Genomic DNA, 14,699 nt, shown 5'->3' with positions numbered 1-14,699 from the left:
TGGTGGGGTCAGTGCGAAGGGGTGTGGGTACAGACAGGGGGAGAAATTATAGCTACCTTCTCATTAGCCACACCATTTTTTCTATGCTCGTTTCAGTCATTTATTGGTGGGTTTTGTTTTTTTTTTGTACACTTGAACACCCTTTACGTGCCCGGCATTTGCCAGACACAGACTCGTGGGGAAACAGATGAATAAACCAATATGTGCCACGAAGTTATAAGGAAAGAACATTTATTTTATAGATATTTCTTTATAGCATATTTTTCCTGCAGCTTGCCAGAGAAGGAACAAGCAATAAAATTGTGAATTTTAACCAGAAAAGAAAAGCGAAATCAAAAGGGGGAAGAAGACAGTGTTTACTGAGCACCGCCCCCCCGAGTTCCAGCACCTTATGCATGCTCTCTCCCCGAGTCTTTTCCAAGACCCTTCTAGAGATAAGCAGCCAGAGGTTCATTGCAGGTAAATGACCAGCCTGAGTCCACACAGGGCTGAGTGGCAGAGCTGGGAGTCACACGGCTGGTTTGACCTCAAAGCCCACATGCTGCAATAGAACAGCTGTCAAGAAGCTTTAGGTTCCACTGTGAGTTTCCTAGCAGCCCAGGGGAAAAGGGAAACTGAACATATTGCTCAATTGGCCACAAGTGAGGAAAAAAACCAGGCATTTCACTGAGGGAAAGCAAAACCCTTCCTAGCACTGAATTCGTTTTTCTTTTCTCAAGGTGGAATCTGGGGCTCAGCTTAGACGCCAAGTGGAGTGACCCCTCATTTTACATGCGAGCAGGGTGCTGAGTAAACAAATGCCCGTTGTTTCCTGGAGAAGATTCTGTCTCTCAGAGTCTTCTGTGTGTGTGTGAGTCTCGCTTTCTCTTTACATCTCCACCGCTCCTTCTCTCTCTCCGTCTCTTCCGCTTCCATCCCTCCCTTCTCACACCCAGAACGGACAGCCTGCTAGTCTAAACGCCGCTGTTTTGTTGCTGTTGTCGTCGGAGGGTTTTGTTGGTTTTGTGTTTTTTTTTTTTAGGAAGTGCCACGGCATCAAAAGCGCACACACAGACCCCAGCAGCACAGGACTTCCTCCTCACACGGGGCGGGGCAGGGCGAACGGGAAGGCGCCTGTGAGAGCTGAGGTGACACATCTCTGCCCGGCCAGCTTGAGTGGCAGCTGGGTCAGCAGTTCACGGGAGTTCGGACCACTCTTCCGTGGAGGCTTCGGGATGAACTTGTGCCACGCAGGTAAGCACCCGTGGCCAACCTCTCTGGCCTCAGTTTCCTCTTCTGTAGAAGGGGGATAGCAGTGCTGGTCTCCCGGGACCCTGGAGCACTTGGCATGTGAACAGTTACAACGCAGGTGGGGATGCAGAAGCGTGCGGCAGGTGTTCGTGGGCTCGGGCCGGCTGCCAGGCTGTGCCCCGGGGGGGCTGGGAACGTGGTGTGTCCAGCGGGCACTGTCCCTGCCTTCAGGGGACAGACAGACAGTAAACACATTAATGTCCCAGGTCAGATGGTGACAAGCAGAATGACAACAAGAAAGTAGGAGGAGAACGGGAGAGGGTCGTGGAGAAGGCCTCAAGAGCAGAGACCTGCCCTGGCCAGGTGGCTCAGTTGGTTGGAGCATTGTCTGGTGCACCGAGAGGTTGCAGGTTCGATCCCCAGTCGGGAGTGCAGGGGAGGCAACCCATCAATGCGTCTCTCTCACATCAATGTTTTTGTCTGTCCCTCTGTCTCCGCCTCCCTATCTCTTTAAAATCAACAAACATGTCCTCAGGTGAGGATTAAAAAAAAGAGAGAGCAGAGACCTGAATGAGGGGAGGGAGGCATCCTCGTGGGTTTCTGGGAAAAGAATGTTCCGGGAGGCAGAGCAGACAGTGCAAAGGCGGCACCGAGAAAGGTTGTTTGTGTTGAAGGTGACAATGTTGGTCACGATGACGCCTGTCTGGGTGACACCAAGTCCCTGAAGCCCCAGTGTGGCCTTTGGGGAGTGAGGGTGGCCTGTGAGGAGGCAGAGGAAAGCGCCCGGGGCCCATGGGGGGACCAGGACCCAGCAGCCGGGGACCGTGGCTGAGGCCTCCCAGGGAAGCAGCGTCTGGAGGGAAAGAGGAAGGGAGGCAGTGCAGCTGGGACAGGAGAGAGCCTGCGGTGCCGTCTCTCCAAGACGGACAGAGGAGGGGCCGGGTCCCTGCGTCCTGCCTCTCAGAACATTCCGGCATTGTCTGCAAGTCCCGAAGACAAGGGCTGCCGGAGCCTACCGGTTCCCCAGGTCCAGACAGCGCCAGTCTGTTAGCAACAGAATTCTTCCTTCGGATAAAACCTAACCCAGAGCTGCCCGAGCCTGCCCCTAGGGAGCCCCGCCCCTGCAGCGAGAGCACCCAGATCCACTTCAGCACCCCCAGTCTCAGATGGAAGGAAGGAGGCCCAGAGCGGACACTGCCCTGCGGAGGCAGACCACTCCCACCTCCAGACTCCCTGCCCAGTGCTCTCTCCCTGAGCCCCCGGCTCCTCCTGTGGGCTTCAGGGCGGGGGGCGGGGGCCTCACAAATGGCACCAGCTCAGGGAACACATCTCAGGCGAGAAGAGACCCAGCGAGGGCCAGTGCCCAGTTCAGGGTCGCCCGGCTCAGGGTCATCCGGCAGAGGCAACAGGCAGATGAGACGGTGAAGTAATCCCCCCACATCTTTGGGGTCTCCACCTATGAGGGTCCTGAGGAACAGGGATGGTGGTCCCCGTGATGCGAATGAGGAAACCGAGGCTCCATAAGCCGGAGGAGAGCACTGACTCGCCCAAAGTCAGGCGGCTGGGAAACGGCAGCACAGGGACCGAGCCAGAGGAGAGAGAGCCCAGGTTACCTGGGGTTGTGAGAAGGAGGGGCGCCTGCGGAGGCCCGGGGGGGCTCTCTGCTTCGCTTCAGGCTGACCCTGGAAACAAGGATTCAATGCGGTCAACAAAGGCCGTCTGTTGGAAGGTTTGAGGTCTCCATTGATTGGTTCTTCTATTCACCTGTTCATTCTGTCAAGAGCCGCCTGGGGCGCAGGCCCTGCCGCAGTACAGTGCAGTGCAGCGTGGTGCAGAGGACGGCAGTGGCCCAGGCATGGGCCCAGCCCCGAGGTGCCGCTGGCCTGCAATGTGGCAGAGAGGGGGTGTATCTGCAGGGCCACGACCCAGGACAGATGTGCAAATGAGCACAGTCCTGGTGCACGGGAAGAAGCCACTCTTTCCACATAAGCAGGGGGAATCTGGGAAGACTTCCTGAAGGAAGCAGAAAAAGAAAAGGAAGATCATTCCTCTGTTAACCCAGACTGGGTCTTAATCAAAGCACCTCCACGGCCAGGGGACTACCCCTCTTGGAGACCAGATCGGTCACCTAGAAGTGGGCGCCATCATCCCGGCCTGACCTAAATGATGAACAAGCATTTGCAGTCAGCCAGACTTGGCTCCGTGCCCAGCCCTGCACCAGCCTGCCAGCGGTCATGACGGGCCTCATTTTCCCTGCCCGGGCCATGGACGGGACAGTGGCAAAGGCCTCCCCAGGCCTGCCTCCCCTCCTCCAGCCGTGGGTGTGTGACCCCCAGGAACGGGTCGGCCCCCTCCCCCCAGGGCCTGCCAGGAAGGTGAGAGGACCAGGCAGCAGAGCCCTTGCAGGACCAATGACAGCAGCGGGTTGGTGCAGGAAGGATGAGCGCCCTTAAAAATAGCACAGAGGCGGCTCAGCTGTGGGTAGGAAGCTGCACGATGCGCCCACAGAGCAGGCCTGGGCGGGGAGGAGCTCCCCCAGACACCCCCCCAGGCCCCATCCCACCAGACTCCGAAGAGCCTGTGGCCCGGGTGGGCCCCGGGAGAGCACCCTCCTCCTGCCCTGGAAAAGGGGAAGCCGGGCCAGCTGCCCTGGAAGCAGCGCCGCGAGCCGAGTGATTTCTAAAAATACGAGGGGAAAGAGGAAGGGCAAAGGGGAAGTGCGGGGCAGCGGGGGAGACAGTCGGTCGCGGGCCTGGGCTGGGGAGAGGGCCGCCTGGCCCGGGCTCGGGCTCGGGTGCGGTCAGGGCCTGAAGGCGACCGCTGGGAGGTGTGAAGAGCGCGAAGCCCCGTGGGGAGTAGTAAACAGGGCCCTGTGGGGGCGACGGTTGTTTTGACCGTGTTGTTGTATTCTGTGTTTTGTTACCGTGACTGTTATTATTATTGTTATTAAACATCTGCCTCCTGTGAGTCACCCCAGTGCCTGACGCAGGCTTGCGATCAGCAGCGAACGCTCTCAGCTGGGTCCTGCTCACCCTCACTGAACCTCAGTGTCCGCGGCTCTGAAATGGGGAGAAAGGCCCACTTTCTAACATGCACGTGAGAGGTCGGAAGGGGCCGAGGGATGGGTGCAGCAGTCTGGGGGCGGTCAGCCCCGTCCCACGGTTCCTGTGCACTTGGCCATTGGCCGCCTGCTGGGGTCGGGGCCCCGACAGAGGGGACAGCGGCCTGAGAGCACCTGTGAACCCACCTGTCACACCACAACAGGAGCGGCACGAAGGGAAATGGAAACGTCACCCCCCCATGCCGTCCCACTCTCCTGGGAGCGCTGTTTCCAACCATGCCTGCGCCTCAGTCTCCCCAGCTCTGGGGCGCTGGCTCTGTTTCACTGCTGACCCCACGCAGGGGACGGGGCTCAGGTCGCAGGCAGCGTTCCACACCCCGTGTTCACTCCCAAACACGCGGCCACGGTCGGCGTGCCCGGGTGTCAGAACGTCCAGGGTTCGCGTCTGATGGGGTGTCGATGGTTCACATGCCAGTATCTGGCTTCATAGGAGTAAGGTCAGCACTGAGGCCGCCGGACCCCAGAGGGGCCTGGGTGGGAGCCTCCGCTCCCCCACCTTTCCACTGTGTCGCCTCGGGCAGGTCACTCAACCCCTCTGCGCCCTGGGTGTCTCGTCCACAGAATGAGATTGGAAAGGCCTCCCTTCTTCCAGAGCTGTCGTCTGGGTCGAACGAGATGACGGGTGGGAAGAGCCTGGAGCACACAGGGCGCAGCACGTAGTAGGTGTTCAACTGGCACGCCTCTCCGGAACCAACAGCTTAGCTTGTTGTTGAGCCACGCGGCCCCAGGCCTGTGGCAGTGAGAGGGAAGGAGGCGAGGGGGAGGGGGAGGGGGAGGGCGAGGCCCAAGGGGAGCACAGAGGCCCTGAGAGGAGCGGGGGGGGGGGGGGGGGAGGAGCCGGCCTCCTGGGCCGAGAGGGGAAGGGCAGCAGGGAACAGCAGGTGCGCAGCCTGCGGAAGGAAGGGCCCACAGGAGCAAGGGAAGGGTGGCCAGTGAGGCCTCGAGTGGAGGGCGGGGTGGGGGGTGGGGCACAGTATGTGATGCGGGTGGGGGAGCACCAGCAGTTCTGCCCGGCCCGGTGGAGTCTGGGACCCATACCCCCAGGACAATGGGATTGGAAGGGCCAAGCGGGGGCAGGGAGACGCGGAGAGGCGCTGCATCCATCACCCGGAGACGGGAGCCAGGGGCCAGCGTGAGGGTGGGGCCGTGCAGACAGAAGAAGCCAGGCTGACAGCCGGGCTTGGTGCGGGAGCCGACTTGCCTCCTGGGGCCCTGGCAGGGCTATCTCAGGCGCCCGACCAGAGCCCGGGATCTCGGGAACAGTCGAGGGGAAATTCTAGGACTTCTCTTTGGGTCAAACAGACAAACAAGATGATGACCCGCACCCAGGGGCATGGCAGGGCCTGAAACTCAGGGAGGGGGTGGAGCAGAGGGTGCGCCGGTGGCTCCTTGGTCCTGGAGAGGATGAGGGGAACAAGGAGAGCGGTGGGGAGGGGAGAAGAGCCCGGGGCGGGGCCACGGGATGCAGGGCTCAGCCCTTGGCCCCCCGCACGGGGGACCATCTGCAGAAACGCTGGAACCAGCCCGGCTCCTCCCCAACAAGCAGCCCCTCGGGAGTCCGCAGGGCCCCCGCCAGGAGGTGTGCCCCCACCAGGAAGCCCCCTCAGGACACAAGCTTCAGCCAACAGGAAGATAGCAGGAAGCGAATGAACTGAACACAAAAGTCTGATCTTTCACCCCAAAGCCAACTGGAGGTGACTGGCTTTTTCCACGGCAGCACTCAGCCCCCCTCCAGCGCCTGGTGGAGGACTTCCAGCCCGCAGCGCTGACTCCCCTGCCAGGCCCCTGCTCCCGTCTCTGAGTGGAGGGCCCCTCACGCCCCGCCCCCATCCCCGCAGGTCCCTGCGGCTGCAGAACCCTGGGGTGTGGTCTTTCTTGGGTTCCGCCAAACCAGGGTTCGGATCCCAGCGTTGCTCTCTCTTGGCTGTGTGACTTAGGGCAAGTCACGTCTCCTCTCTGGGCCTCAGTGTCTTAAATGAAACGAGACCCACTTCACAGAGTGGTGAGGATTCAACGACCCAATTTACATGAAGCTGCTGGCTGGCGTGGAGTAGGTGTTTTTGCGCTTACAACTTAACGGAACTCTCGCTTTGTCTGCTGGGATGACAGCCACCTCCCCCACCCCCTGGAAACCAGGAACCCTGGGCCCACAGACTCCGAGTTGCAGAACAGAAAGGAAAACTCTCACATGAGCCATTAAGAGGACGGCAGTGGAGCCCCTCCCCCTCCATGTCCCTGACCTGCCGGGGACAAAGCACCATCTAACAGTCACTGAGTTAGGGCGCAGAGGACGATGCCCCCCAGGCAGCCATCGACCCCCAGCGAACACCTCAGCTGCACCTTCAGGAGGCTGCCCCGCCGCCCCAGCAGGCCGGCACCCGCCAGGCCGGCGTCCTCTGGTGGAGAAACGTGCAGGGGGCTGGCGGGACCCGTGGCCACACGCTGTCCCGCACCTCCGTTACTGTAAAGAGGGTCCCTCGGCCTAAGGTGATGTCACGTAGCGTCCTGTGTCAGTGGACCACATGCTCTGGAAGCCCTTGGATACTGAGGCTGGCCCAGGCTCTGCGGGCAGGGAAGGCCACCACATGTCTGGGACACGGGTGGGTGCCAGTCAAGGTGGATTGCTGGCCTCTGCAAATTAGAAGGGAGCTGGATGGTTTTCTCATGAAGCAATGGGTCTCTGTCCCTGGCAAGTCGGGGATCCCGCAGTGGCAGTAGCTCCGGGAGCCCGGGAGAGTGAGTCTAGGTGTGGCCTCCACCCAGGCCACACACACGACTGCTTGATTCATGAGCCATTGTACCGCCCCGGGCTGGCCGACCAGAGACTGGCCGACGCCCCCTGGCTGAGTCACTCTGCCTGCCCAGCTGTTTAGTGCCCCTGCTGAGATGGATGCCTGCTGGGGCACATAAGTGCACTTTACAAAATCCTCCCACCTCGTGTCCACTCCCACAGAGCCGTCCACTCGCCTCTCCCCCAGGCCTCTCTGTTCCTGGTCTTCTAATCTGTCTTCTTTCCAGCCTCTGCCCAAGCCGCCCACTGCTGCCCACAAATGCCTGTGTGTTCCTGCTTCCCAACACTTCTCTCCCCCATGGAACGGGTGGCCAGGCACCCTGCCCACAGCTCTGCCCTTTGGGAGGGCTCCTCGGCACCCTCTCTCCGGAACACCTGCGAGCTGGACCACAGTTCAGCCGCCGCCCAGTTTTTACTTGCACCCAGCACCTAGCCACCCATCCCAGAGCCAAACCCAGGCGTTTTCCTCCTTTGTCAGAGGGTCACGAGGGACCCTCCCACGCAGACACGGTGTGAGCCGAGGGGCAGGCCTTGGGACACTCGCTGTGGGTGACGGGGGGCGGGGCCACCCATCCGTGGGGCTCACTGGGGTCTTCTGGTTCCACTCACGCTTGCTCCTAGGTGAGCCACTTACAAAGCGTTGCTGCTGGACTCCCTTGACTTTGCGACCTGATGTGTCAGACAGTCCCGCCTTGGCTGCTGGGCCCGGAGAACTGCTACCATGTGCGCTTGCCACTGTGACGCAGCACCCTTCCCTCTGGGGACACGGCCTCTTCTGCAGTCGATAGATCTGGGGTCTGAAAGCTGGTCCTGGTCCAGAGATGAGGCCGGAGGTCTTGACCTTTGGTGCCGTAGCTGCCCTTTGGGAGGGGCCTGTCCTTAGCAGGGGCAGCTCCGTTTGGCTGAGGTAATTGCCCGGGGAGAGACTCCGCTGTCAGTGATCAGCAGGCTGCCGCCCCCACCACTGCAACCCCCACAGCCGAGGGAACGGGCACCTTGGCCTTGAGGAGGGGGGCTGCGTGGTACTACAGGCAGCCATTGTACATGTGTTGAACTGCTACCACACATCGGACACCTGCTGGGTGTTTCACACAATTCCACCCTGTTAGTCCTGACCGCCGTGCCCTAGGGAAGCATGCGGTCCATGTTTCTTGGGGAAGGATGCTGTGCTGGCCAGGTCGCAGGTCTGCCCGCGTCACAGAGAGACTCAGAAGCACGGGGACTGAGACCCGCTCCGCTCTCCTGGAGCAGCCCAAGTGGGTCGCTGCGGGTCGAGGCACGTATGATGGCTTTTTCCTCCACACCGTTGTGCAGGGCCCGGGCTCCTTCCAGCTCGCCGCCGTCTCCATACCCGGCTTCCGTCTCAAAGTCCGAGGCGGCTGCTCAGCCGGCAGGTGGGAGAAGCAGGGACCTGGAGGACTTGGTGGCATCCCCGCATTCGCTCAGGAGAGTGGTTTCCGTCCTTGTAAAAGCTGCGAGACACACAGCCGGGCACTTCCCAGGGACAGGACCGGAAAGCCAGGGAGGATCTGGGTGGGCGGACAGGAGAGGGCGTGCAGGCAGCGGAGCTGCAGGCAAAGGCGCGGGAGGAAGACGGAGAGCTTGGGGACTCGGGGGCAGTCGGGGGCTGGCAGCCCGCACTGGCAGGCTCTCGTCGAGCACGGCGGGGAGAGGCTGGCTGGAGCGGCCAGGGAGGCTGTGTGCGGGACCCGCAGGAGGGAGGGCTTTTCCCCAGAAATAACGGCCAGTCCGTGGAGATTTTGCCCAGGACAGTGTCGTGGATGGAATGGGAAGCACAATGGCGGCGGGGTGGGGTAGGCGTGAGCCGGCTGACCTGAATGTGGGCATCGTCACGGCGCCTCGTACAGAATTCTGACCAACACACACGTAGCTCCTTTCGTTCATTTTCAGGTGAAGCAGAGAGAGCTCTGTAGTCGGGCCGATCCAGGGTCAGCCTGGTTCAGCAGCTCGTCCCCAGGGGACCTCAGCCAGGTCCCCTCACCTCTCTGAGCCTCAGTGTCTAGGGCAGAAACTGTCTAATGTCCCCCAGAATCCAGTTCTCCCATCTCACATAGTAAGGATATCGTTACCACCCTACTACAGGCTCCTTTCCCAGCCTCCCTTGCAGCTAGGTGTTGCAATGTGACTTCATTTGGCCAATGGCGTGTGAGACAAAATGATACACTGTTTCCTGGCTGTGCAAATAAATAAGTGAATAAATGATAAACACATGATCCAATGAAGGAACAAACTAAAGTTCCAGGGAAGAATGGATGCCTTCAGCAGGTATTTTCCTGAGCACCCACTGTGCGCCGGGCTCTTGCTCGCTGCTGAGGGTGCAGCCGTGAACCACACAGTTGAAGTGCCTGCTTTCCCGGAGCTGAGAGGACAATGAGTGCACTAGAAAAGATACAAGCGCACGAGATCATTTCAGGGCATCTGCACAGGGACAGAAGAAACAGAAAGCTGGGTAGGAGGGGAGGGTGGCGGGGAGGCTGACTCAGAGCGGTCAGGGAAGGCCTCTTGGAGGTGGTGACACCTGAGCCCGGGCTTGAGTGGAGGAAAGGGCTGGCAGGGCGCGGGTTTCCGGAGGGAAGAGGGGCCTGAGAGCCGGCCGGTGTGGCCGGAGCCGAGCGACGGAGGGGAGGCCGGCGGGTGAGCCGGTGGCCCCACACGGGTCCTTCTCTCCGCAGACCCAGCGGAGCTGAGCAGCGGGGAGACCGAGGAGCTGCAGCGGATCAAATGGCACCGGCAGCAGCTTCTGGAGGACATCCAGGCGAGTGCACACGCACACACTCACACTGACAAAGGCACATTCCCCACACACGCTCCCGCGGGCACACCCCCGAACCACGCACTCCCACAGACTCTCCTCCATGCTCGCGCCCCTCCCACTCACGCCTGACCCGGCCCGGGCAGAGAGGAGGTGCGACTCCAGCCGCACCCAGCCTCAAGCCCAGCCCTCAGGAGCGGGGAGCACAGGGTCCCCGGGGGACCCCCCTCACTGCCGGACTGAGCTGCCGGGAGAGGGCTGGGGGAGCAGGGCGGGACAGGCAGCAGCGTGTCAATGCCCTCCCGTGTGCGGAGCCCGCCTGGGGCTCTACACCCCCTTCGCACGGTGGGTTCCACTCCTGCCTGCGCGGCTTTACTCCGCCCTCGTCCCCGTGCCCAGCCTCAGCTTCATCCCCCCGAAAAATGGGGGTCATCAGGTCAACACAGCACCCATATGGGCCCAGCCCCTGTCAATGCACCCGTGTTTCAGATGTCCGCCCATCTGACGCTCAAGAGCCTTCTGAGACAGGCCCTGGCTCGGTTCCAGGGACACGCTGAGCCCAGCCCTGCCCCTGGGCCTTTGCACTCACGGTTCCCTTCCCCCGAGACTCTCCCGGACGCTCGTCGTGGCTCCTCCTCACTAGTTCAGTCTTGGCTCTCCTGCTGCCTCCTCTCGGAGGCTGCCCTGACCGCCCCGGCTACAGTGGCCGGGACCCCACCTCACCCTGACACAGGCTCGCCTCTGGCGTGGGAAACGGTGGAGGTACAGAAGCGTGCGCTCAGCGGGGACCTCCCAGAGCCCCTCCCACGTGCCAGGCTTTCCCCGCACCATCACTGTGATCGTTCTCTGCACAGTCCTTTCCCTCCCGCGGGGCCACCACGATCCCAGCCCCACTGGACTGCGTGCCTGGGTCTGTCTTGCCCACCACTGTGTTTGCGGCCCAATAGTCAGAGCATAGTAAGCGCTCAGTTAATACTTGTGAGGGAGTCCCTGTTTTATTTTCGGGGAAGCCACTCCGTGAGCCAGCTGAGATCACGTGGACAGGAGCTGACTGGGCACAGATATAGGTTCCAGGTCCCATGCTATCTGTCCCTGTGTCCTAGGACAAGCCCCTGGGACTGCCCCCATCCTCAGATCTTGGGGGAGGAAGGGGAGGACTGGGTGCCCCCTGGGGGCTCGTGCTGTTGCCCTGCAGGGGGATGGGGGTCACGACGCCACTTCGCCCTGTCTGCTCAGCAATGGCAGTTGGCAGAGATAGGGGTTGTCCCCTGCCCCTGGGCACCCCGTGCAGGGTCACGAGGAAACAGGCTTGGGGCTTGACTCTAGTCAGAGGCTGAAGTCAGACCTTAGTCATGCCCCTTTGCCTCTCTATGCCTCAGTGTCCTTGTCTGCAAACTCCACAGGGACTGCAAAGTCCCCGCATTTCCTAGTCCCCGGTGTGCCCACAGTACCTGGCACGCAGCAGGCCCCGAGCCCAGGACAAGTGTCAGAGTGAACAGACAGACGGAGGGAAGCCGCAGAGGGGCTGGGGCCCCTCACAGGGCGGCCTGTGTGCCTCCTTCCTGGGGGGGGGTGGGGGTGGGGGCAGGGCAGGGGGAGCCGTGGACGGAGTCTGAGTGGGGGCGGGGCAGGCACCAGTGCACTGCAGCAGGAGGGCAGCTGGGTGGAGAGGGGCTGGTGGGTGGGCGTGGCTAGAGGGCAGGAGCTGCACACCTGCAGAGGGGAGAGATGGGAAGGGCGAAAACAGAGTCGGGCAAAGGCAGGGGTGACCTGGGGACTGCCTTCCCAAGCGAGGAGATGGTGGAAGAAAGCATACAGACAAACGCACTAGTGCGGTCTGGGACTTGGAGGATATGAGATATCTGGGGTGGGGACCTCTCAGGAAAGAGAATTTGGGGTCACGCCCAGGGTGGGAGTGGGTATGGGGGAGGGCCGTACAACCCGGTCTACCCGAGCTCCGGCTCCCTGACTCTCCCTCCCCGTTCTTGCCCTCCCCCCACCGCCGCCCCACAGAAGCTGAAGGACGAGATCTCAGATGTGTTTGCCCAGATCGACTGCTTCGAGCTGGCCGAGGAGAGGTGAGGGCCTGGCTAGGGGGCCCCGGGAAGCTGCCCGGGTGGCTTCCAAGGGATGTCACAGGTCTGGAACGAGGGGAGCCACGCCTGGGCTGGGGCCCAGGTGAGGTCAGGGATCGGCCCGGAGGAGGAGGCGGCGGGGCACTGGGATAGGAACAGGGCGGCGGGACCCTCCATCGTGCTGGTCCGGGCCTTGTTCCCACACGGCCCCTCTCTTGAGAGACAGCCCCATCCTGCCAGCCTCTGCACCCAAAGGCGCTTCCAACCCGCCCTGACCCATCCCTTGACCAGTGGCCACTTAGGAGCATCCTGGGAGGGGCTTGGGAGAAGGAAAACTCGGCCCCAACGTGGAGGACGGGGAAGCCAGGGGTCTCAGCGGGGCAGGAGCCTGGCCGGGGGCAGGGCGGAGGGTGGTTTCCTTCAGTCCGCCCACAGGCTGTCACTCACCCGGCCACTTCTATGGGGAGGCTCCCACAGGCTCTGTGACCCGGGCTAGTCTCGTCCCCTCTCTGGGCCTCAGTTTCCCCACTTGTGAGATGAGATTGTTGGTCCCTGCATAATCCCCGAGGGCCCCAGGACACCGACTCTTCTATCCAGGGTCCCAGGAAACTCCCACCCCGCCCCCAGCCCCCTTAGTCCTCTGCCGCCTCCAGTGCCCACTGTCCCGTGCCACTCAGCCGCAGACAGACGCCCATGGGTGATCACGGGCCTGTCTCCAGACTCGCCGGTCAGGCTGCAACAGTAACAACATAGCACCTCCAGAGCGCCCGCCGCCACCTATTTCCAGCGCCTTAACCTCCCAACAGCGCTGGGAGGCAGGTGGCCACGTCCCCCCTGTCCCAGATGAGGGAACTGAGATGGAGCGACTCTCCCTGCGTGGCTGTGCCGGCAACGGCGGGACGGGATGCGAGCCGGGAGGCTGGCTCCGGAGCCTGAGCCCTCGGCCCAGCCTCTGCGTCACGGTCACAGGGCCGCACCCCCAGCATGGGGCCCCCACTGCCCCTCCGGGAGCAGCTCGGAGCTCTCCAGGCCCCGGTGCTGGGCCGGTTGGAAGGATTCGGTGTGGGAGCTCCAGGAGGGCCCTAGGGAGTATTGGCTGTAGCTAAGGGGAGTCTTCAGGGTGTCCGAGAGTCCTTGGAGGTTGCGGGGGTGCCCTTGGGTGCTGGGACAGCCCACACTGACACCCACATGTCTGCAGCCGGATGGCCCAAAAGGAGAAGGAGCTGTGCATTGGGCGAAAGAAGTTCAACATGGACCCCGTGAAGGTAGGCAGGTGTGGGGGGCTCGGGGCGTGGGGTCGGGTTGCTGCATGCTGGGTGCCTTCATAATGTTCTCTTGTTTCTCCCAACCAACACAACAGCCGCCCCTCAGGTGAGGGGGCCGAGATGCAGCAGGGCTCAGTGTCCTGCCCAGTCACGGGCAGGGGCTCTGTCACCCACGGCACAGCAGCCCCAGGCGTGAGTGGGAGCCAGGAAGCGGGGGGTGGGGCCTGGAGTCTATGGTGTCCGTGGACTTGGAGTCCCTCGGCACCAGGCCTCTGCTTCCTCCTCTGCTGGTGAGGCACGGGACAGGGTGACGTCACACTCTGGGGCTCGGTCTCCCCAGGTGTCTCCCAGCCACTCGGGTTGGGGGAGCCACAGCTGGGGTGCAGGCCCAGAGCACTCAGGGCTCGGCGGCTACTCTCCCCGCCCTAACACGCCCCCCCAGCCCCACCCCCCGTCACCCCACGAGGGGGTTGTGGGCTCCTTTCCTGCAGGAACACGGGCAGGAGGAAGCCACGAGCTGACACACGGGGGGGGGGGCGGTGCAGCCAGGGGGCCTTGGAAATGTACCGCTCGGGCTGCAAAGGCTCCCCCCTTCCCTGTCTCAGGCCCACGGCATCACACGCCCACCTGCCCCCCACAGCCGCAAAAATTGGCCCCCTGAGCCATCCACAGGGAACACCCCCCCCCACTGACACTCTCCCCACCCAAGCCCCTGGCAAGGGCCACTGGGGGATCCCCAGGGTCCCGTGCCTGTCATCCAGGGCATCCCTCAAACTGCCTCCCCCGCATCTTCCAGAAGTTTCTCTTTCTCCGAAAGGAGCAGGGACATGAAATGAAGGACCCATCACAGAAAACAGAGGCCAACCCCTCAAATTCCTAAAACGCCACTGACATACTCCCAAGTGCTTGGGCGGTGGGGAGAGGTGCCCGTGAGGTTGTCAAGACAGCAGAGCAGGTGTCAAGGCGGAAGGCCTGGCACACTGTCACTGCCGTGCAGAGCGGAACTGAGAGCCACCGCCACGGGAACTGTCCCCCTCCGAGCGGCAGGCCTTGGGCAAGTTCTTTTTTTTGATTTGGCTGTTTTTTCTAATGTTTATACAATGGACAGAGACTACCTGCAAGAAAGAAAATGAAACGCTATTTTTAAGTAACGTGAACTTTAAGGGACAAAAGAAGTGGCTAAATCATTGAATCTTAAAACCGTAAATTAGTGGGATCGTTGATGCAGATAATCAATGAGCGTCAGGCCGCAGGGAACCCTGGGGAGCCCCTGGCAGGAGCGTGGCTCATTACAGAAACCATGTCTCTCTTTGCACACCTCCCTGTGATGGGGAGCTCACCACCTTACAGAGGCATCTTCTGCTAAGGACAGACACAACTCCCCAGAACGGTCACGAGGCTCTGGCCCCGGGGGGCTCCCTCCCGCCCTCCCCCCGGACCGGCT

The 14,699-nt window shown here is 61.8% G+C and overlaps 1 protein-coding gene across 1 annotated transcript in view; it reads left to right on the top strand.

Moving 5' to 3' along the window:
- Positions 1-1,070: 1,070 nt before the first annotated feature.
- CYTH4 (cytohesin 4) overlaps positions 1,071-14,699 on the top strand; it is a 30,914-nt gene continuing 17,285 nt past the window's right edge. Inside the window, exons 1-4 of the mRNA XM_045835084.1 lie at positions 1,071-1,233; positions 9,836-9,918; positions 11,929-11,993; positions 13,189-13,255. Coding sequence (XP_045691040.1) covers positions 1,215-1,233; positions 9,836-9,918; positions 11,929-11,993; positions 13,189-13,255 — 234 coding nt within the window. The 5' untranslated portion in view covers positions 1,071-1,214. The remainder of the gene's footprint in view (positions 1,234-9,835; positions 9,919-11,928; positions 11,994-13,188; positions 13,256-14,699) is intronic.

This window comes from Phyllostomus hastatus, unplaced genomic scaffold (genome assembly GCF_019186645.2).
Source record: "Phyllostomus hastatus isolate PE091 unplaced genomic scaffold, TTU_PhHast_1.1 phas_contig_198, whole genome shotgun sequence".
Classification (NCBI taxonomy): Eukaryota; Metazoa; Chordata; class Mammalia; order Chiroptera; family Phyllostomidae; genus Phyllostomus; species Phyllostomus hastatus.
This window is presented reverse-complemented; position numbering and strand designations above follow the sequence as displayed.